Below are 23945 nucleotides of genomic sequence, written 5' to 3' on the forward strand. Positions count from 1 at the left end.
AGCAGCGCTATCCTATCTAGGTTCTATTAAAATGTATGGTCATTTTATATTCAGGATATCAAACTTTTTTTGGCTTCATGTACCATTGAGCAGCTTTCATTGACCGGGGATCCGCCTCCCTCGCTGCATCCACTTGCCATTATACGTCCATGGAAGCAACTGGTCACTGTCTTAAAGCTTAATTAATTATATTTAGGTCAGTTGTGGGCAGTGAAACATTGGCATATTATCACCTGAGAGTGTGATATGGCTAGCGTTCTAGCAATCAGTTCTCTGGTTACCCGTCCAGCAGACATGGAGAGCAACATCAGTAGTCATAGCTAGCTGTGTTTCTTGTGACCTGACACGTTTAAGTCCGATCGTCTGTGTCCTTTTTCTCTGCTCCACAAGCTTTTTAGCAGCTAAATGTTCACCAGCTGGTACAGTAGCCAACTTTGTCTGACTGTTGTGTGGTTCTGGGCAGTTTGTCTACAGTTGGTTCATCAAAGTTTTTTACGCTGAAAACAGCTGTTTGCTGGAGCTACAGACAAGTTTGACTCAACCAAAACAGATGAACTGCACAACGTAAAGCTGAAACAGCGAGCTGAGAGACACTGAGACGATTCATATAGCTGAGGGGGACTTTAGATTTAGACAATAATTCAATAACTCTTCTTCCACATCACACATGGTCATTTTTTATTTTATTGTAAAATGCAGCCTTAAAAAAAAGCCATGAACAATACTGAACAGGCACTTTGCTTTTTTGGTCGTGACACAGACCTGAGCCACATTTGGATCCGACTTGATCCGACTTGCATTCACTGGTAGATTCTTGTTTGAGAACCTTTGAATACATAAGAACATAATTCATCCCGTAAGATGATTTAAAGGGGAAAACAATCAAATGGACACCTTCTGATCTGGGCACACGGTTACTGTCTGTTACTAACTTGCATCCATCAGCCAGTGTCCCCCCCCTCCCTTAACCAGTGTGCATAAGATTGCCTCAACATATGGCAAATGGAACTCTGGAGATATAGCAAATTCCCATTCTAATCCAATCAAAACATGATTACAACAAAAGCACACTCCAACAATGCACACTTGTCCTTCAGTTTCCTTTTGAGCCCATATTCATCCGTGAAGCTGTGAGCAGAGAATAGGAATGTGTGATTATACTGTATAGAGCTGGTGAGGGGAGTGTGTCAAAGTGTGCATGCCACACAATGTGCCTGGAGAGATTGATGTTTTTGTCATCCACCTGCTTCAAAGCTGTAAAAAGCCGGCTGATGCAAATAGAGAAACCTAGCCAGGCAGGCTCACAAACAAAAGAGGGAGAACCTCACTGCTCCTCTTTGCACATCTGTTTTGGAGGAATATCTGAGGTTTCTGTTGTGACGCACAGTGGGCTCAAATGAACACTGAATCTGAGTCTTGTGTCTGGGAGTGGGTAAGTGTTGAATGCCTTTTTTGTTCTCTTCGGGAAATGGGAACAATTTAACGCTTTTTGGGTGTTGCTTTTTTTTTTTTGAATACGATGCGTCGGCACAGTGGCAGTAGGAGAAGGAAGCAGCAGCAGCAGCGGCAGCAGCTTCCCTCCCTCTTTCTCTCTGTCTTTCTCTTTGGCTCGCTCTCTCGTTCTTGTCACGGAGAGCAAATCTGCAGGCGTGCAGCTCGGCCGGCTTTAATGGCATTCCAGTTGCAAAAAGGGCGTCAAAATGTAGCATCAGAGGATGGCAGAGGGGCAGATGCATATAGGCGGTGAGCTCTCTGTCGTCTTCTGTCTCTGTCTGCTTCTCCTGCTCTCTCAATCTCTCTCTCTCTCTCTCTCTCCCTCTCTGTCTGACCGCTCTGCCTTCTGCTGCCTCCAGCGCCGGGCTCCGTCTGGGAGAGGAATGATCTATGGTGCTTTGTTTATCACTGGCCATGGTCACTTCTCTGGAATGCAATTGGCTGGAACTACACCGTGTGGGTCCTGCACCCTGCGTCTCTCTCTCTCTCTCCCTCTCCCTCTCTCCCTGGCTCTCTCTCTCTCTTTGAAGCAAGACATGAGCAGGGGTGCCTTGTCCGACGTGTCTTTTTATCTCTCGTTCGTTCGTTCTTTTCTTTTTTTTCTTCTCCCTCCTTCGTGGTGTTTTGCATGTATCTGAATGATAATGGGACATATTGTTCCCTGGACTAGTGATTGATTGAATGGCTTGACAGCAAAATCTGTGGAAGACATTCAGGAATTTGTGCATGCCTGCTTGTAGATTATTTTGTGTTTTGTCCCTTTTGAGCACCATTTTGAATGTGTACTTTGTGTCTTTATCTTAATTTTGTTTTTGATTTTGGTGTGTTTTAAGGTGTAGTACTGCATGATTTCTACACACAGCTGTGGTGGGTTTGCATCTTTTTAGCTTCAGTCTCAAGAAAATTAATTTCCACAAGTCGTGTATTTCTGTTCTCAATAGACAATATTTTTTTTCCCTTCTTTTTTAGTTTTTATGGGGAAACATCTGCAATATGTCAGCACACTTAGACTGCAAATAGCCAGTTGTATCAAAGTCAGATGTCTTACACAAAATCTTTCTTTCTTTCTTTCTTTCTTTCTTTCTGCTACATTGCCTAAAACATTAAGTATTATATTGACACAGTAAAAAATATTTCCTCTTTCTTTTTTATCCCCATTTTTCAAGTTTTAGAGTCCATTTCAACCCTTTTTTGAAGCATATAAAGCATGCCTCAGTGTGTATTTATACCTTGAGCTGAAACCATAAAGCATGCTTATTACTCAGCACACACACCGCCGTGACAACAGTTTCATGTTTATGCGGATTCTGAAGTTATTTATATTACAGTAGAATATCATGTCTTCCTACAAAGACAGATTGAGTGAAGCAGCCACCAACTATCACTTTTCTCTTTGAGTATGTTTTGGAGTGTGTGTGTGTGTGTGTGTGTGTGTGTGTGTGTGTGTGTGTGCGTGTGTGTGTGCGTGCGTGTGTGTGTGTTACCAGATAAGTGGGAGCGCGGTGTGTGAAGTCTTAGCCGTGGATTACAGGCCTCACAGATAGGCTTGTATCCAGACTGCTGTCTGACATGAGTTGATGGGATTACAGGAGGCGGGTGTCTGTCCTGCCGTCCCCACCTCATCCATGGGTGGAGGCGACACTGGGTGGAACTGGGGGTCACTGTGTGTGTGTGTGTGTGTGTGTGTGTGTGTGTGTGCGTGCAGTTGTGTCTATGTTTAGACCACTACAGGTTGAAGCTTATGTTTTTCTATTGAACCTGTGAATAACTGACGTAGTAAAATGCATAAACTCACTTGACTACAGCTTCAGTACGACACTGGTCACACTGCATGTGACATTTTCTTTTAAAGCTGAATCAGAATTTTGACACAGGACAGTAAAAAAAAGTGGTAACACTTTCTTTGATGCCCATGTTTATTATGCATTACAACGCATTTTGAATCTACTTATGATGCGCCTACAGTGCTCTTTCATCATATTTCTAAGCACTCGTGAATATTCATAACGCTTTATAACAATAATCATAACTGATTAGGACACCAACGTCTGTAATCCATTATAAACATACTTCGAATGCGTTATAATTTGCCCATAGTTATAAGCAATCATAAATATACTGACTGCTTTATAACAATCATCATAACAAATAAATATGACGACTATTTGCTGGTCCCTCACTACAGTATTTTTGCATGGATCATAGTGTATTGCAATATTCATAGTTGTAATACATTATAATTATTTTATAACACATTACAATCACTTTTATAATGCATTGTAGTGTGATTATATGTCACTGGGGCCATTGGGTGCTTTGAGTAAAGTAATGAAATCTCTGTTATAAGCACATGAAAAACACTATAAGTGGTCGTTGTTTGTATAAAGTAAAGTGAAAAAAAAGATTAAGCACACGAAACGTTTATGATGCATTATAGACATTGGTGTGAAAATAAGTTCTGATTATTGTTATAAAGTATTATGAATATCCATGAGGTCTTATAACTATGATAATACGGCTATACAGGCACATAATAATGCATTACAAGTGTGTTTGTAATGTGTTATGATGCATTTTGGACATGGGCTTCATAGCAAGTGTTGCCAAAATTTCTATTTGAGTAATTCTTTGCTATTTATTTATGTGATCATTTTATTTTCAGTTCAACTTCACAGGTTTAACTGCAGCTTTTACAGTACAGGTTTTTTTTTTTTTTTTTTTTGCAGCTTGTAGTTAACCAACAGAACATTTACAACATTTGTATTAATTGGTCAGCTGTTTAGATCACCAAAATGGCATTTATTTGTGGGTTCGAGCCACACTGGTATTGGAATTTGCTGCTTCAGTGTGTGTTATATTATCTTAAATTGAATATTTTGGGTTTTTTGATTGTTGGTCAGACAAAGCCAGATATTTTTAAAGACATCAGACTGATCTCTTAAAACTTTTTTCATTTTTTCTGACACATCAAAGAATAAATTGGAAACAATCAGTAGATTCACGGAAAAGGAACGAAATAGTTCGGTGCAGCGTTCCCGTTGAGCCTGATTATTTATAGCCCATCAGTTTCTGCATCATTTGTGTGTATTGTGCTTGACATGCTGATATGGCAGCATGGCGAGGGTAAGCAAAGCATTTAGAAGAAGATCATAGAGGTAGCATTGGAGCTCGCTGTGTGTACTCCCTCTCTGACCCACACTTTGCATGAACACTTAATTTTATCACCAAACACCACAGGAACCATCCCTCCTCACTGCACCTTGACGTACTCATTACACTGGGCAAATCACAGATAACCTTATCTATTGATACCATTCAGATGATTTCATAATCTAAGTCAGACTCGCCTTTGTGAGCCAAATGCAAGGATGTGGATGCAACGCAAGTCCACTCTAGCTGATTAGTGTGTGAAGTGCGCTTGTTAGGCATACTGTGAAGTGTGCTTGTTATATATCCAGCCCTCACGCTTGATTACTGCTGGCGCTTTACTACCGACGGCTGTGTACAGAGACACTGCTGGGATCTGATGTGTCCGGTGACTAATGGAAATCGAGACGTATTAGCAGCTCCTGTTTTGCAAACAAGAAATCTCAGAGAAAATTGGATGAAATTAAATCACATGACAGCCAAAGTTAATCTTCTGAATTGCCCTAAAAATGTCCTCCGATAATCGTATATATTCTCAGAAAAAAAAAACCTACTACCTTACATATCCTTCTGTTCTTTTTTTTCTCACCCTCTTTTGTAGTTGGCAAAGCTTAAGTACTGCCAATTAAATATGTTATTCCATATGCTGTATTATTGGACATGCTCCTCCATAATGCATGATTTCCAAAAGAATCCCTCAGTAATTGTGCGACTGAGTCTAATACTGGTTTTGAAATATAATGTGAATATTTGGAGGGGGGGTGGAGGGTGAGATATCCTGCTGTGATTCTCCATCTGGCCTGTGCAGTATTGGAATGGACCATCCTCCTTTACCATGCCGGCCCAGAATAAGCTTCACTTTAAAGGATCAATGCTTTTATTATTGAAGTCGGTCTCTGTAGTGCAGGCTAATACATTCTGCATTGATCTCTCCCACCCCCCCTCCCCAAAACCTTTATTGCCATTCCTTCCAGCGAGGCTCGCATTTAAAAAGATATCTTCGGCCGAATAAAGATTTTACAAAGTGACTGGAGGACAAATAAGCCCATAAACTGGGGTATTCACATCTTAGTGGGAAGGAAAGACAGGGGAGAAGAAGGAGTCGGAGTTGCCAGCAGGCATTTTGAATATCATTACCAGCTTTGCAGGGAGAAATTGAAATCATAAGCATAAGGAAAGTACCTGGTAATTAAAACTGTCTCGCTGCGCCAAGGCTTTGATACCTGCTCAAGAAAGTATACGCCAGTGTGTTTCTGCCTGCATGTAGATACTGCAGCTGCAAGAAATTTGGGGTGAGGTTTGACATAAAGCAGAGGATGTGAGAGTGTGTTTTGCTCTTTTTTTCCCCCCCTCCGTTGATGACAAGCTGAATGGTGTGTGTGAGAAAGCAGCCATGGATTACTGTGGGTTGTGGCTCTGGGTTATGGTAGGGCTAATGTGTGTTCAAATTCATCAATCATTTTGCCACTTTCTGAAATCACATGCATCAGCACTGTTTATTAAATGGAATTTATTGTCGGACTCAAACGAAGAGAAACACATGCCACCACCATGTTGTAACCAAATGTGTCTCGGCTCTGTGGCCTGTGGAGCAGCCACACGCAGTCTGATGTGGCTGTATCAAAATCAAGCCCCTGAAGCATGCGTGCCAGACCCTTATTGAACAAATTTGCGCCAGTGAAGCCAGCAGTTGAGGACATTAATGATCTGGACCCACTTGGGTCTGGTGCTCCGCGCCCACAGGCTAGCTGCTCGATCCCCAATCAATAGCTTTTTATTAAAATTGTTTGCGAGGCAACACAAATCCATATTGTTTTGCCTCAGACAGGGCCGCCTATGTGAAATATGTCGGACATATTTATATATTTTTTTCCAGATGAATGCGGAAAATGACTGGTTGATATGCATGAGAAAAAAACAGAGGGCCAGTGGTTTGGCATTATTGGAATATCCATTTCAACATTGATTTTCATAAGAGATGCATTTGTGATTATCTTATTTTCTCTTCCCTCTACAGGGTTGAATTACATATCATATTATCCCTGGTATTAAGGCAAAATTAATAACACAAGTAATTATAATACTTATGTCTAATGATATGCTGCGAGGGCCCTATTGATTCAGTCGAGATGCATCTCAGGGAAATGGCTTGGAGCTTTGCCTGACGACAGGCGCTGCCAGCGTGCTCGGCTCTGTGTGCGGAGTGACAAAATAAGATCAACAGCAGAACATGAGCTCGAAGCCACAAACCACGTTCAAGTGTCGTCTCATACTTAAAATCCAATCTGCGGCCAATGATTAAGCTTCGGTACAGTATCTGTTTTCACCTGTTTTCTCATAATGTAGCCCTCTGACGCTAGTGAGTCCAGGCACTGATTGTGTTTGAAGTTTTGATTTTTTTCAGCAGTGTGTCACCTGCTTTTATTTCTGTCTTCATTTTCAGTTTGAAAAACCGACATGAATTTATTTATTCTTTTTATTTTTTTTGCAAGATTGCAGTGACTACACACACACACACACACAGAAGCAAAGACATCATAATCAATTGCAGAGCGTCTTTTTAAAGCGTTTTTTTTTATTAGATTACAGTGACGTGCTCCTCATGAATACACCTGCCCAGTGTTGAAAACGTTTTTATTAGAGCGGTTGTTTCTGTGCTGCTGTTATTGCTGAGTGGCCATCACAGCTGTATGTGCCCAGTGGTTGACTTTCATAAATCTCTCCACTGGCTGGTCTCTTCTTACTGTTATCTTATATGGCTTGTGTTCTCACAGTGAGTTTGGAACAAAGTAGGCTACAGAAGGACTGGAAATTGACAGAAGTGATGACTTATGGTGAATTCAACCCTAACCTGAGGATATATAAAATGCAAAAAAAGTTTTTTTTTTTTTTTTTAAATATTCAGTCAAGTGTATGCCTCTCAACTGAATATTATTTATTCTCTGTTATCATATGTGGCACTCATCTAATGGTCAGTTTATGTTATATGTGTTGTTTTCAATATTCTTCTTCTGACTTGATAAAAAAAGACATTTTAATGACTCTTGGACCTGGTCGAGCACAAACAATGGTTACACAAAAATATGTTGAGAGAAGAAGGCTGAGACGTGAGACAGAGCGAGGAGAAAAGGTGGTTTTTGCGCATTTTGTCTAGATTTGATCCACTTTGGCCCAACGTGGGTCTCCGTGCTGTATATTCATTATTCATTCATGCATTTAATATGAAAACCTTTGAATATTTTTGTCAACTTACAGGCGGCTGCTCCACCGTTGAGCCTAATTCTGCACAAAAAAGAGAAGACAGTCTGAGTTGCTGCCTCTGAGGTGAGAGGACAGTGAGGTGCAGTTGCAAACACCCACCAAAAGAGGGCAACATGATGTCAGAATTGTCCCCCCCACTACCACCACTGCCTCCTTCCATAGCCGACTGCAAGCCAGTGAACACGGAAGAGGGTGGGGTGAGGTGTGTGTGAGTGTGTGAGGGTGTGTATGGGGGGGTTGTAGGTGCTGGGTTAAACGTGTAAGTAATAGTAATTTACATTTACGCCTGGAACGGCTTCCCCTGCGCTGTCAGTCTGCAGTTCAAAGCTCTCTTCCACTCTCCTGGCAACAAAGCCCGCCGTCTTGTTACGCAGGCACCAGATAGTGCGGCGGAGTGGATGAAGTTCTTCACAGTCAAGGTGTCATTATGGAAGACCTTGCCTCGGCGCGGTGGCCTGCTTCAAAAAAACAAAACAAAAGGGGATGGTGGTGCGACGGGGTAGAGAGGGGGGGAAATTAAAAATGCCACTCTCCCTTCACTCAGTCTTCGTCCTCGCCTGGAAGCGGGACTTCCAGGGCCCCTGAACGAGGCTTCAGCCAAGGACGTTCGGATGCAGAGCAGCTCCACGATGCTGAGATGATTGTGAATTTGTATTTTGATTTGACACATGTGCGTTTCCGCTCTCACTTTGTAACCATTTCCATCCTTTTTTTTTTTCTCACCCTTTGATGAGGTGGAGCACGGTGGCTGATACTTATCGGAAAAGAGCAGTAATAGATCACATACTAACTGATACCTTTGCCATCCCTTGTTTTTAGACTGTAAAAAATCCCACAGCCCATTTGTCCTATGATGTGACAGCATTGATGATAGGATGACAGATGTCTTACCAGCCCACCCTTCAGTGCCAACAACCGCCACCCACCCCACCTCCTTACCCCTCCTACCCCCTTTCACACACACACATGCTGAAACAGTTTGCCCCCATTCGGCTGGGAGTCAACCGAAGCGCACAGCTGCATTGCTCCAGCGTGGCGGAGCCCCCTTCACCCTGCCCCCCTATGGAAACCTTCCCTCCTCTTCCTCCCTCTCCTCCCCTCTGAAGGAGAGACTGATAGGCCTCTTTGGCACAGCGCTGCCTCTTTGTTCCCTGCCAGGTCGGCTGCAGGAGGCAGGGTCAGCTGTAATTCAGGCACTGGCCAGTAGAGGACGACGTGGCCTGCGCAGCAACAGGGGGGCAGCGGGCCTGCAGGAGAAGCAGGAGAGCCTTGGTGGTGACAGTTATTCTTCTTCTGGAAACCAGCTGCTTGTATCCAACACTAGTAGCCTATTGGTTAGCAGTTATTAATAGGCACAAGGCCTAATTAAATGTATTGTAATTGGTTTCACACACATACACAACAGTGTGGTGGTAACAACTGTAATCCTTAATACCGTAGCACTGTACTGTAGAATGTTTCAATTACGTTGGACATGATGTACAATTAGACTTGTGGAGTTCAGCAGGACGTATGCAGAGATCCTGAGCTGAAGCATTTGGCTGAATAGTCAATTAGTTGATAGGTGAAACGTCAAACAGCAGCTATTGTGATTTTTAAAGCAAAAATGTGGAATCCTTATTTGTTTCTTCCTCTTACAATTGAACATTTGCTGCTCCTCATGCTTTTGTATTGTTATAAATTGAATATTCTCAGGTTTTGAACTTTTGAGCAGATAAAAAAAAAACATTTTAAACATATTTAAATCCACAAGGGCCTGACTTGTATTCAGATCTGCATCAACTTATACTCACTCATAGATGAATATCTAAATATGCCAGATTTTTTTCTTTTTCCACGCGTTGTTACCTGAGGAATTAATGAAATGTTGAAAAAAGGACCTACCTCACGATGTTACAGAAAGTGAGAAAAAGTCTGTCTCTTTATCCGGCTCCGCACTAAAAGTTAATGGGGTCTCGCCCGAGCAGAGACCCGTCCTCCATCCAAGGTTTGTTGGAAATCTGTTCAATAGTTTTTGTGTCACCCTGCTGCCAAACCAACGAACCAACCAACGGACACAGGTGAACACATAACCTCATGGCGGAGTTTAATAAGTTGATAGACAGAAAGTGAAGCAGCAACTATTACAAAAGTGGATTAATCGTTTTAGTAATTTTCTTGGCAAAATTGCAGCATTTTCTTTGTTTTCCGTTTCTCCCATTTGAACATTTGCTGCCTCTCACCAATTTATATGTTTATAAATGAAATATTCCTGGGTTTCGGACTCTCGGACAGATAAAACATGCACTTTGACAGCTACAGACCACACAATCGATCGATGAATCAAGAAAATAATTGGTAAGATTATTCAATAATGAAAATAATTGCTAGCTGTAGTCCCACAGAGGTCATTTTCACTCTGTGATTCAGCACGTTTGTGAAGTCCATAAAGTGCAGGGCTGAAATATTAAACATTATAAATTCAATATTCCCAGAAACGTGCACTTTGGCCTCTTTTATCGTTTTCTGATGATGTTCTGACCAAACATTGAATCAATAGATTAGGATATTTGTCAGAGTAATAGATGACGAGCTGGAGCCCCACAGAGATGATTTTCACTCAAGGCCACCGAGTGCAGGGCTCAAACATTTAACCGACACTGTGTTTCGGTGCTATTTCAATTTGTTGCTGGGAAAAAAACAAAATGGACTTTCAGTACTGTGCCAGGTCTCATCCTGACTCTCCGCTGACCTCCTCCACTGTCACACACACACGCTGCTGTTTGTGCAGCTCTCTATTCCATCTGCAGCGTCTCCTCCTGTAATATTCTTAATCCCACGCACGCTACACAGGCAGCAGCAGGTGCGTTTAGGCACATTCTATGTAAAACAAACTCTTTCTTATTGTACGAACGCTTGAAACAAACAAACTCATTAGAAATACACATCCTGCTGCCTTTTTGTTCTTTGTGATATTTTATCTAGGCTAATGTGGGATGGATATTCAGCGCAGACTTCTGCTGAAGTCGTCATTTTGCCTCACCAATGTACACCGTGTGAGTGTTTGTGTGTGTGTGCATATTTATTATTATTGCCTTGATTCCTTTTTGCCAGGTTTTTGTAGAACATTTAGCTAATTGATTATCACATACCTTGGCCTTATCAGCAAACCGTTATTTTGTAAATGAATATTCAGGAGAGATTTCTCCTCTTTTTGCCTTTGTAGTACATTATTTGTGGACAAAATATGCAAACATAGAGAAAGGCAGCTCGCTTTTCTGCCTTGCTGCCTAATTACATTTTGCGCATGCACCTATACAGAGACACGGCGTGTATTTATAGCGGAGGAGAATGAATTCACACACTCCCCCGGCTGCAATCGTATGCCAGGCATCTGCTTATGAAGTGGCTCTTTCTCCGGTATCTGCAACCGCTCTCCCCCCTTCTTCTACATAAGGGAAAGAGAGATCGAGCCTGGTGGAAAAAGAGAAAGAAGAGAGGGAGAGAAAAGGAGCTTAATCGCTCCTGTCTGTTTCATGCCCCCCCACACCACCACCACCACCACCACCCCCCACCCTAAACTGGCTCATCTTCTACGGGATCAATTTGACTTGTTTATGTTTATGCACCGTCGTTCTTGTCGCCGTCGCCATCTTTGTGAGGAGCCTTGTCGGGGGAGAGGAAATGGATGGCAGTGACAGAGGGGAAGAGAGAAAAAGAAGAGAGGAGAAGGAGGGAAGGATGGACTGACAGGTGGAGGAGATGGAGGGGGGGGGCAGAGAGTGAGGGATGGAGTGACAGAGGGGATTTGACAGACAGAAAGCAAGAAGGGATGGGGTGGCGGTTGGTGGTGGTGGGGGGTTTATCTGCGACATCCCTTGTCATCATATATGTAGATGCTTTTTGAAGTTTGCAGTGTGTTCCTCTGCCTGGTAATGCAGCGTGCACCCGCGCACTAGATTGACTAAAAACCCTGAGCACCTTACTGCGCCCAGTTAGGCTGCGGCGGCTAATCGTTCTTGGCAGAACATACTCTGCTTTAATTTTAGCCATAATGACGATGAGAGGGGCAAAATGATACTTTAAAGAGCAGAGGAGAGTGGAGGCAAAAAAAAAAAAAAGGAAAAAAAGAGAGGGGGATGAAAAGAGTGAAGAAAGGACATGGAGAGGGAAGAGAGGAGAGAGGGAGAGAGAGAGTGAGAGAAGCTGTGAAGGTGATTAGTTGTACTGGCGGATCTTGGCGGTGGAGGAGGTTGGAACACTAATCCTTGCTTTGGTTGGAGACATTTTCGCGCAGTAGGTCCCTTCTTCCCGCCCCCTCTCAATTTTAAGCCCCGTGTCAAGCTCAAGCCCTTCTTTTCCAGCGCTCACTTGCTCTCATTTCCTCTGCCTTCTGGCAAGCCCTGCTATTTATAAGAAAAATCATTTTTCTTTCTCTCTCCCTTCTCTCCCTCTCTTTCTCCTTTAATTCTTTCCTGGCGTGTTTGATTTTCTGCCCTGCTTAGAGAAGGTGCCCAGATGAGTGGCAGCCAGCCAGGGCTCGTCTCTTTTCTCCGCTCTTCCTACCTCTCCTCTCCTCCCTCCTCTTCCTCGTCCTCCCTCACATGTGGCTTTTAACAGGGCCGCCGCCGTCAGCACACAAACACATATCAAATTTACATTGAATAACAGTAGCGGGCTGCTGCTTGCTGCCGTTGTATATTGATGACTAGCTCACGTTCGAAAGCGTTCCTGCCGTTTTGCATAACCAGTGTAGCAATGTGAATTGGCCCTCTGCCCAGACAATAAGCCATAGATTTTTACAGTATGACATCATTTATCCAGTGCATTATTTGATTGTTTTGGCTGGTTTCTAATTTGATGGATCTCACTGTTGTCTCTTAAAAATCATCAGCATCAGCTGCTTAATCCGTTCAGTTGGGGAAAAAAAACGAGGAGGAAAATATATGTATTTAGCACATGGCAGCCGCTGGAAGCTTTACTACTACTGCTTTAACTGCTTCAAATGCACGTATTGAGCAACGTTAATCAGGACAAAATAGCATATATTGGAGCTTTGGCCTGCCTCGCTGCACATAAAGAAAACTGCACTTTTCACATTTACATTCATGCCAAACACTCCAGGGCCTGTCAATGCTTGGGGCCAGATATCATCCAAACTGCCATTGATTTGTTTGTCCTTTGGCCCTTTTTCATGGTTTGGGAAATGAATCATGGCTTCTTTTTTTTTTTTTGTTGTTTGTCTTGGCATCATCTGTTTAATCCATACACTCCTCGTTTTCCATAAATAACAGGGCAGAACTCGGCTTGGACTGGCTTGTAACACCGAGTGCCTTTGTTCTCAAAAGGATGACAGCTGTGCTCGAGGTGCTTCTCACACACACACACACACACACACACTCACACATACATCTTTAACCACTCTTTTAGAGGTAAATTGAATTTTAGAGAGCACCAAAAAGATACACTTCCATATCTTCGAGGCTACAAGTTCACATTTCGCAACGTATGCGCGGCCACAACTGAGGAACACATGACCGCTGGAATCATGGAACTAACTCATCAACTGTTGAATAACGCAGTTAAAAAGGTTCAAGCTTCACTGGATGTCTTACTGTATTCGTAACCTTTCTGCTGCTCTCAGTTTCCGACTCCTTTTCTCCGTCTTTCCACTGCAACAGTGGGCAAAATTAATTTCCCTGACCTTTGCATGGCCCGAACAGCATGGGGTCAAACTCCGTCGTTCATTACTCTGCCGTTTTATTTCACTGTAAAATATGTGCAACTGGATAACGAGAGCTCTGGGAATCCGAGTATAGATTTTTATGTCATGATCCTGGGAAAAAAAGAAGAAGAAAATAATTAAAGGAGAATAAACAGCCACCTGATCAGTTGAGGGGGGTTGAGACGGGAACTTTAAAAAAATGACAGAAGTGGTTGGGTTTTTCAGTTGTGTGTGTGGGTGGAGATGATAGTGCAACATATGGAGTTCATGCGATGGTAAACGATCTGTAGCCTTTGTCTTTTTGTGTACGTGCTGGAATGTGAATGCAGATGCAGACATATGCAAACGGTACACATGCGCTCGAGATTTTTTTTCAAAATCTCATTACCTGTAAGCTTTGAGGCTGTTTCAGCGGCGGGGTTTAAACGTTTTCTCTCTGTAATCTCTTTTTAATTTGGAGCTAGCTGCCATAGATCTTACATTTATAAACTTAAATCGTTCCACATATTCTTCAGAGAGGGGGTTGGTGCCTTGTGTGCCTTATCTAGAGGTTGCTTTATTCGGTAATGCACACCAAGGCAATTGTGCCAGGTGTGTGCCATGGACGTAAACACTGTGTAAGCACGATAATTGTGCCACTTAGCAAGCAAAGCTGTGTGGGTTTACCTCCAAATAACCTTCCACAGCCATGGAACCTATGGGCCAACAGCTGCCACGTAGCCGTGTCAGGACTCAGAGCTCTGTATTTAATATGCTATAGGTGAGGAGCATGAAATCCTATAATGTTTTGGCTCCCAAATAAAAGAAGATAGATTGGATCTTTGTATAACCCTGCACATACGTTTCTATGAGACTGAGCTGCTCTTAAGGCAGAATAATCTAATTGCTAACTGTGGAGCCAGTGCTAGGAAGTTAGCTAACAGATACGCCTGAATGGCACAGGAGGAACTATAACGGCAGAAATTTCTTTTTTATCTTTATTTTACCATCAGCGGGCTAGCTGACCAGTTTTCTTTGACAGTTTGCCGCTGGTTTGAACCATGGATATATTAAGGGAAAATCTGGATACATAAAGATACAAAAGTTCAACTTCCCGCCTATGAAATTAACCGCCGTTTTACAGTCGCTACGTTACAATGTATCCAAACGGGATGGAGTCTTTTTGGGCCCCTGTGCATAATGTATTTTCACGGTTTGGCCACTATGTCAAAGCCTGCTGCTGTTCCTCAGAAATTGGTTTGAAGTTGGAACGTCTGCCAGGCTAACTAGCTAACATTATGTGGCTTGTATTGTTTTTCAAGTACTAGCACAAAAAGTCTTTTTTTTTGTAATATTAACTAGCTCCATCACGTTTTAGCATAATTGCAGTTTATTACAACTTTGGAGTTATTGCTGTCGCTCATTTCTATTACTTACGTATTGTATAATAATATTTTACTCACCGTGAGAACATGAGAACGGGGGGCACAAAGACGTCGCTGGATAGGAAACTGGATGGCGGAAGAAACACAAGATGTCAAACCATTACACATGGTAAACAGTTTAACTAGGCTAATACATTTTTTTGGAGGTAAAAAAAGGAAGTAATGCAAGTAATAACTCTACATTGCAGTCGAAAACTATAAAGTTAGCAAGGCTAACTAGCTAACATTAAAGGCTATAGCTATAATGTGATATAGCCAGTATTGTTTTTCAGTAAGTAGCACAAAGTTTTGTAATATCTTGTTTATATTGTAATTTTGTAATATTAGCTAGCTCCATCACCTTTAAAAAAAAACATAATTAAAGCTTATTACAACTTTGGACTTATTTCCATTGTCTTCTCTGCCATTTCTATCGCTTGTGTATCACTTATGACAACATCATACTCACCAACATATTATTGAGATCTGGGAAGACAGAGACTATTATTAAAGGAAACCTGTGTGAGAAACATGAGGTGTCAAACCGTCAGACATGTTGACTAACAGTTGTGCAAGCCTGTCTAGTGTTTTCAGCTGGAGGTGAAAACGGGTATAATAATGCCAGTAATAACCACAGTTGGACTGGAAAACTACGGCAAGTTATAGAAGGTCAAAAATGTCTTTAAACTTTGGTGGATGTTCACAATAGACCGACTGGATAACATTTTTACTGTTAGCCTTTGGTTTGTCAACCTGGGCGGTTTATTAAAACTGGTCTGATTGTCCAACTGCTGTGTTGTTACGACTTACAGCAATTATGACCAATACTACAAGATCAAAATTGTTATAAGGTGGAATGATTTAATAAACCTAATTAACATTTTCTTAGTAGCAGAGAGCATCCTCAACCACAGTCTTGTATAGTATCTCACTCTCGTATGAAGACAGACATCAAAATTATATTAACTGAAACATTATGGATTCCAGCTTTGGCTCAACCTTTGAAGACATCCTGGCCTTAGAGGAATGTTTGCATTACGTCTGCCACAATATGAAGGCTATTAAATAGGTGTTATGAATGAAATTAAGATTGACTACGAGTGTGTTGTATGTAGTAGGAAGGCATGTAGTGACTGGAGTCACTCATCTGTAGGTTTACCATAACTATAACTCTGGTGCTACGCTCTACATTAGCTGTCATATACAGCTAATTACACAAGTTCTAATGATGTTAATGGCCCAGCTTTGAAGGTACATAGAAACACACACACACACGCACACACACACAGACACACACACACAGATAGATACGCCCTACACATTATCATTGCTTAAAAGACCTGAACACGAACATCCCTTCAAATTTGTCAAAATGTCAGTCTCGCCAGTCAGTAATGGACTCCATCGGTGTCACATACTGTTTGATTGATAACCCCCCTTCACCTCCATGGGGCAAAGAAATTACAAACTGTCCCTTTCCTCGAGTAACTTTACCCATGATGGAAAAAAAAAAAGAAAGAAGCAAATCTCTTATAATTCTCTCACCTTTGCATGTCTGAAATAATGTTGTCAGCCTGCTTAAAAAAGAAGTGATCCAATCAAAGAATTTCCTCTTTTTTAAAATATTTTTCCCTTTTTTGGGGGGGTCGGGGGGGTGGCGGTGGTGACCACCTTGCTCTTAAAGTCACCGTCTGGCAGGGTCCTTGCCATCCACCGAACTCCATCAACTCAGTCTGACAGCTCGGGCCGAAATGGGCGCTGGACTATAAATGGAGTGAAACTTTTAGAGGTGTGTGCAGAGGAGTCGAAGGGAGACAGAGGCTTGACGAAGCGGAGGAGGAGGAGGAGGAGGAGGAGGAGGAGGGGTTGGTGGAGTCGGTCTTCATCTTTTAATGGCGGCGAATGCGCGAGGAGAGGATGCAGAAGGAGGAAGGTGGAGAGAGAAAGGGGGAACGTTTAGTTCTGATAGATATTGATAGAGATTGTAATGAATGTGGTGAGGGCATGGCACCCTAAAGCGCCGCAGTGGTAATGCAGGGTGACAGTGTATTTGTACTAATAACCCTTAAAAGTGGTGATAAAATACTCCACTCCCCTCCTGGAGCCCCTGATGGATGTGCTGGGAGTGATTAAACTACATTAGGCTGCGGGTCCACTTACCCTGCATCTATATGTGTGTGTGTGTGTGAGACAGCGTGTTCGAATGTCTTAAAACACTCCTCCCCTCAGGGATCAGGCTATTCCAGGTAGAGGGGCAAGTGTGCAGCCATTGTCTGTGTGTGAGAGCTGTGTTTGTGTATATGTTGCTGCAGAATGACACGTACTGTACATCATTTGGATCTGTGATGTGGAGTATACACCGGCTCTCACACTTCAGTGTATTCCCAAAGGTTGGGAGTGCAGTGTCAGTGTCATTGTCATCCAACATGTTGCTGTATTTTGCTGTTGACAGGGAAGCACACTCCGCTCCTGTATTTTTTTTTTTTTTTTTTACCACAGGAGATGTTTTGACTCAACATTGAGCCAGGGGAGAAGCCTGCGGCAAGACCACTGTACGAGGCTCACTGGGAATAGCACCGGTCCTGCATCTACCGTCATGTTTTCACTTGGCACTCAACCGCACACACACACGACCACAAATACATTCGTACAGCTGTGCATTGGACACACACATCAAATGCACATACATGCGTTCTAATCTTTCCATGACCTCCAGTTAGCATCTAGAAAACATATGAACAAAAATGAAAAAAAAGACTTAATGCAATATGACTTGACAAAGCGCACACACGCCTTCCCTAAAAAGCACAGAAAACACACCCGTCTTTACCGCGTTTGATTCTCGAGGCCTCACATCACGGCTGGCACCCAGGCGGGTCCGATCTGCTTTTAATGACCCTCCTGGGAACCCCTTACCTGATGGGCCAGCTCAGCCAATGTGTCCAGGTGCAGCAACATAAGCATTTCATTAAAAATTGAAGCCAACGTTTTGTAGAAAAGCTCTCAGTCGGTGCTGGGTAGAAGGAGGAGGAAAAAGGAAGGAAAGTTAAAAAAAAAAAAAAAAAAAAAAAAGGAGACGTTCTGGCACGGCTCCAAAACTAGATGTATGTGAGCTTCTTCTTCTTCTCCTCTTTCTTCTCGTCTGTCTCCCTACCCCTCCTCCACTCCTCTCTCACTCCCTTTCTCTCTCCCTCTCTCTCTAATCACACTCTGACTTTACTTGACCTTTCTGCGGCTAATTAGTCGGCTTGTGGAGAAGGACTGTGTAGTATATCTCCAACGAAGATGATGATGATGATGGCGATGCTCTGGTTTTTCTACGACTTGCAAATGTGCCGGTGATTAATTCAGGGAGGCCATTTAATCTTTTTTTTACCCCTCTCCCTAAAACACACAGACTATAAAACACTGTCGGTTGTGGTGACCTCAGTGTTGCCAGTGGGCGCAAGGAGAGAGGTGGCTGGGAATGTGGCAGAGGGTGTCCTTACTCCGGTAAAACGTTCAATTTTTTTTTAAAAGCACAATGGTATATTTATATATATATGTACCCCTGAATCTAATCCTTTTTATGATCACTCTTTATTGAATAATTCCAGTAATTTGGCATCAGTTCAGCAGCTATGAACACATGCTTTATTAAAACTGAACGTATGATGCTGCTGTTTAGACTTAGAAATAATTAAACTAATGCCAGTTATTAGTCTCACGGGGGAGATCACAGTTGTACTTAGTTAGTAATGAGTGGGTGGAATAGCACTGAAAAAAAAAAAAAAAAAAAGAGAGACTTTATTTATGTCAGATGTGTTTTTGTATCCGTGCAAACATGCAGTCGAAAATACTTTTGCATGTGTGTTTGTCTGTGTGCATGTTTGTGTGTGAACAGCTGGATATGACTCAAGTCCTGAGCTGATGGCTGTTCTTGGCGTGTTGACGTGTGCCTTCAGGTGCATAGTGTTCTCCATTTCACGCATAAAAGAGTTAGCTCGCGCTCACACACACGCACACACACACACACACACACATATGGTACATACACACACGGGGACAAGGTAAATGCATGCAAAACATCCGCCCACACACACAGACACACCGGGGAAAGGAGAGGTAAAAGCAGGTGTGTGTTATGTGTGTCAGATGCTCAAAGTGAATCCCGTTTGATTGACTGTGTGTCGGATGTTTCGGCGTCTGCTGCCTCATTATTACAACTTACATATGCTGTTTTTCAGATTAATAATTGATCTTCCTTTAGCTGAGAAAAGGAGCGTTTGAGAACACCTAAATCAGGTCCCAGTGGATCAGAATTTATAGTTGATAACATCTCATGGAAAAAAGCTCATACAATAATTAGTGTGATTGTTGATGGTGGCATTTTACAGTATGTACGTGTTAGTAGCCACTGCATTATAATACATGAGTTTTAGACTAATGTGTTACCAGCCCCACATGATGCATTATGATGCATAAAAATACTGTTACACGCATGTATTAGTAGCCACACATACACTGTCTAATGGCATTCACACCCTGCACAATGCTTTATGATACACTGGTTTTGGCAACCACTGGGGGAGTTTACATGTTACAATTAAAAAACATACACTATTCAACCCAAGTATTTTTAGACTTAATATGTTTAAATTACACTGTTTTTTAGGCCATCACAATAATGGATAAATAAAGAGCTTGTGGGGAGGAGGCTTTTGAAGCACCATTTAGATCTTAATGTTGGGCAGAAGAAATAATGAAACAGATCAATACAATACACTTTATACAGCCATCATTAATACATGGTAAATTAAGCAAATGTTTAAATGTAAATGTTTTTTAAACTGGTGTTTATAATACTCTGAATCTATACAAACTAAAACTAAATTATTTGGATGGTCATTATCAGGTTGAAACTAATGTTTACAGACCTTTGCAATGACATCTCATTCTTTGTTAACAGTCATATAACTATTAGCTAAAGTTTAATTCACTAATTTACCATTTATAAATGATGGTTACCTGTATTTTTTATCAAAAGAGTTTTTCCTATAGGGCATTTAATGTTATCATAACTCCAATATTTCTGTCTATGCTCGGTGGTATCACAATTTGTCCAATTTTTGTAAGCATCACGTTTTGTGTGTTATTGTCGTTTTTATACTCTTTTCACTACATGGATGGGTTAGAGGTTATTTTATTAATTACAAAAATATCCTTTACCCATTGAAATGCAGCAAGTCCTTTAAATGAGCCCAAATCACAGGTTAGCATTTGAAACCAAAGTGATTTTTCTTTCTTAAAATGTTTTGGTCATATATTTTTTCAGTACCAGTAATAAATGACAAGAGAGAAGTCAGAAAAAAATGTACCTAATTTTGTATAGCAGAAATATGTTTTTTATTCTCTCTCTATCCCATTGTGATCCTTTGGTGACCCCACTGACCACTGACTTACAGGATAATGTTGTGTGTGTGTGTGTGTGTGTGTGTATACATACACATAAATATAAAAGTGTTTTCTGGAGGGTTAGGTCATGTGTTTAGTCGCAGCATCACATCTTACTGTTGGTTTAATTTACTGCACTTCTTCACCACATGCATTGATCATCCACCATCCTGCACCTTTCATTCCATAAGTGGTACACTCTGTTCCATCAAATCACAATTCATCTTTTCACAGCCTCGCATGCCTCAAACAACAAAATGCATTTTCAGTTTCTCATCCCAACGCTCAAGGAAATACCTGCTACTCTCCATCAAACATGCATCAATTAGGCGTTGATGTGAGGAGAAAGGACAATCTATAGTTTGGAGGATTTATTCAATTTGCATCCGTAATTGCGTGCAATTTACAAACTCATTATTTTACAATTTAGTGCATTTAACAGCAGCTGGAGGGCAGATAATGGTGGGGCTATAGGGGGCTAACACGGGCCCCAGATGGACCCCAAACATGATGCGAAGCACTAAAATGATGATATTCATCTGTCTGACTTTAAGAAAGTTGATACCAGGAAGAAAGAAAAAAAATAAATCAGCTTCCAGTAATGCAGATGATGGTATTTTTACAACCTGATAGGGATGAAGTGCAATATATCAGCTCTGAATAATTCATAATACATGTGCAATCACACAGTATTGATTGTTTTAATTTGGTTTCGATCGAAAACATTTTTTAATCTTTAATGATGAGCGTGCACTGATTCCTATCTCAGCGTACAATGCATATGGTAGAAACCGTAACTTGTCAAAAGGGAAATTTATGGCTCAGACCAAGATTTCTGTGAAACCACTTTAGTCACTGATACTTTGAAGGTGACACAGCCATAGAGCCTAACAGCCTTTGTGCTTTTATTACATTTGGCATATCCACAAGAGTCCATGAGAGAGCTTTTTTTTCGCAGCAAAGGTGGGCGACTCGCTGCTTTTTTCAGGCCCCTTTTGGATTTGGGCTTAATCTTTGGGCAAGATGGCCTTGTTAAGCTCCAATAAAGTCCTCTGGTTTTCAATGTATGATGCTGTACTTAAAATCAGATTTCGGTCGCCTCGGCGTGTCACACTTTGCCGCATGTGTGTGTGTGTGCGTGATGGCCTCTCCCTTCCTCTACTCTCATAACTGATTGTTTACTGAGTGCTTTCCACCTTTTTTCCCTGAGCCTGTAAGTATAAAATTTTAATTAGGAACACTGACAGGTCTGGCGCATGATCCACAGCCTTGCATCCATCACAGGAAAAAAAGGGGAGAGAGAAAGACAGGAAGAGAGAGAGAGAGAAAGAAAGAGAGTGAGAGAGAGACACTTTCTTTCTCATCTCTCTACCTCCACATCTCCACCCCCACCCCCTCGGTCTCCCCTCTCCTGACGCGAGCGCCGGACTTGAGCAGCAGGTGCCATATTACTGTGTACAGAAAAGCAATTAGGCAGCATATTGGATGAATGAGGAGTGCATTAATATTAGCAAGTGCATTTGTCAGTGGCGTTTGATGCAAGTCCTTTTCTTTTCTTTCTGCAACATTAAGATTGTGGCGCTCATAAATTCACTGCTTAAACCACCATCTGCTGCACTGTCAGCCCACACCGAGGAGAGAGGAGAGGAGAGGGGAGCCATTTATTCCCTTCTGTCTCTCTCGCTGGGGAAAGAGAGTGAAAGACAGATAGATAAGAAGAAAATGCATTCATTCCCTCCCTTTCTTTGCCTTTCTTTTTTCTTTTTTTTTCTTTTTTCCACCGGGAATGAGTGTGTATTAGGATTTATGGAGATGCTTGGCGCACACCGAGCGACAATGCTCTTAAATCTGGCTCTTTTCCTATTGTCTGGAGCGCTACCTTCTGCTTACCGACACATGCGTAGACACATTGCTCCTCATTGTGCTCAACAAGGAGATAAATTCTTACGCTCGTGCCAATTCAAACAAGAATCAGGAATAACTTACAATAAACAGGTGGTTTTGCAATCATAACTCAAGCGCAGTGTGTGGCGAGAGGTTGGGCTTCTCCGTGACCTCTATACTGTGTTTTCCCTCTTTTTGCGACATGTGTTCTCTGTTTCACACAGCAGTGCCTATAGTTAAAGGAGGAGGTTGAGGAAAGTCAGTGTTATTTTTATTGTCAAGAAATTACAGAAAAAGACAACACGCACACACACATTGAATTGATCTTACTAAATAGTGGCCTATCGAAGTTTATTCCTCGGTGTCATAGAGATTCATTAATGAGCCGAACCGCTGCACAATTATGACAAAATGTGTATCAACACATGTCTGAAAATAGTCCCCAACAAATGCCCTTTTTCCCCTGGTCTCAGTTATATTTTGTTTCAGCAAGAGTGTGTCAATCATCACTGTTTGCCTTACGTCTTTGTCCATTTTGACTCTGACTAAGACGCACTAGTGTTGAAACGTAAGTCTGTTTGCACAACAATCAGTGTGCTTCTGTGCCCTTTTTTAAAATGTTTTCATGATGGTGGTGGTGGTAGGTGATGTTAGGGTGGATGCATCACCATGCGCCGGTGCATCATTGCATAAACCTATTATCAGATGCATTGTGTGGATGTATTTTTAGAGGCAGGGGAGGGAAGGCATCTCCGGGCTGGTGCTGGCAACGCTCGGCATCGTGCCTCCGTGTTGTCGCCTTCTCAGGGGACGATCGCTAAGTGTCATGGTACCTCTGGGTTTGGTAGGGTGTTGTTATTGTGTGTGGAGAGGGGGCTGACAATGCCCCCCTCCCCTCCCAAATCCCCCTCTCAACCCCCCCCCACATTAAGAAATCTAAAAAGAAAGAAGGAAAAAACAGAGAAGTGTCACTGGAAGATTACTGTCACACCGCTGTCACCGTGACGGTGCCCTGCGGGCAGTACGGGGGCGGGATTGGCAGGGGTCCGATGGTTGGATGGGGAGGTGGGGGGCAGTTGAACACCACTCCCCTCACTCTCTCTCTTACCCCCTCCTCCTCTCAAACCCCCTTGCTTTCCTTGGTGATTAGCTCGCCCCGTGGTGAGCGCTAAGCGGCGTAATCTGCAACTATGAGGTGGTGGGTGTAGAGAGGCAGAGAGACAGAAAGACAGACGTAGACACAGAGTGACAATACACAGTTTAGGGTGAGAACAAACACACACATATAGACACACACATACAGAACTCAAACATTAATTATGAGAGGGGTTTGTTTTTGTGTTTGAATGATCTGCAGAGCTCCAGTTCTCCGCGTTCTTCTACATGTAATTGCAATGGCTTTAATTGCGGTTCATTACACCTCGAGTCAGTTGACAAAAAAGTCCTCAACTGCTTTTTTGCCACATCTTTCTTATCAGTAATGATGAAATTGTAATTGCCAAAAGACGTCTAGACATAAACATTAACAGTCAGGTGCTAAGACAGGTTTTTGAAAAAACCCAAAGGTCAGACAAACTTTTACAAAAGAGAAAATGGAAGAGGACTATGAAAATATTACC

The 23945-nt window shown here is 42.2% G+C and overlaps 1 protein-coding gene across 4 annotated transcripts in view; it reads left to right on the forward strand.

Annotated features, from left to right (window-relative positions):
- The first annotated feature begins 1255 nt into the window (after window positions 1-1255).
- The window catches only part of LOC311270440 (uncharacterized protein), a 171334-nt gene continuing 148644 nt past the window's right edge, over window positions 1256-23945 (forward strand). For 3 of the 4 annotated variants that reach the window (XR_014624258.1, XM_084375299.1, XM_084375298.1), the window contains exon 1: window positions 1626-1743. Coding sequence is in view for 1 of the 4 variants with exons in the window: in XM_084375297.1 (XP_084231423.1) it covers window positions 1397-1432 (36 nt within the window). In the remaining 3 variants the exon portion in view is untranslated. Of the gene's footprint in view, window positions 1433-1625; window positions 1744-23945 lie in introns of those variants that run through there. The other variant, XM_084375297.1, reaches the window with a different exon arrangement.

This window comes from Pagrus pagrus, assembly GCF_965226575.1.
Source record: "Pagrus pagrus genome assembly, chromosome: 15".
Lineage (NCBI taxonomy): Eukaryota > Metazoa > Chordata > Actinopteri > Spariformes > Sparidae > Pagrus > Pagrus pagrus.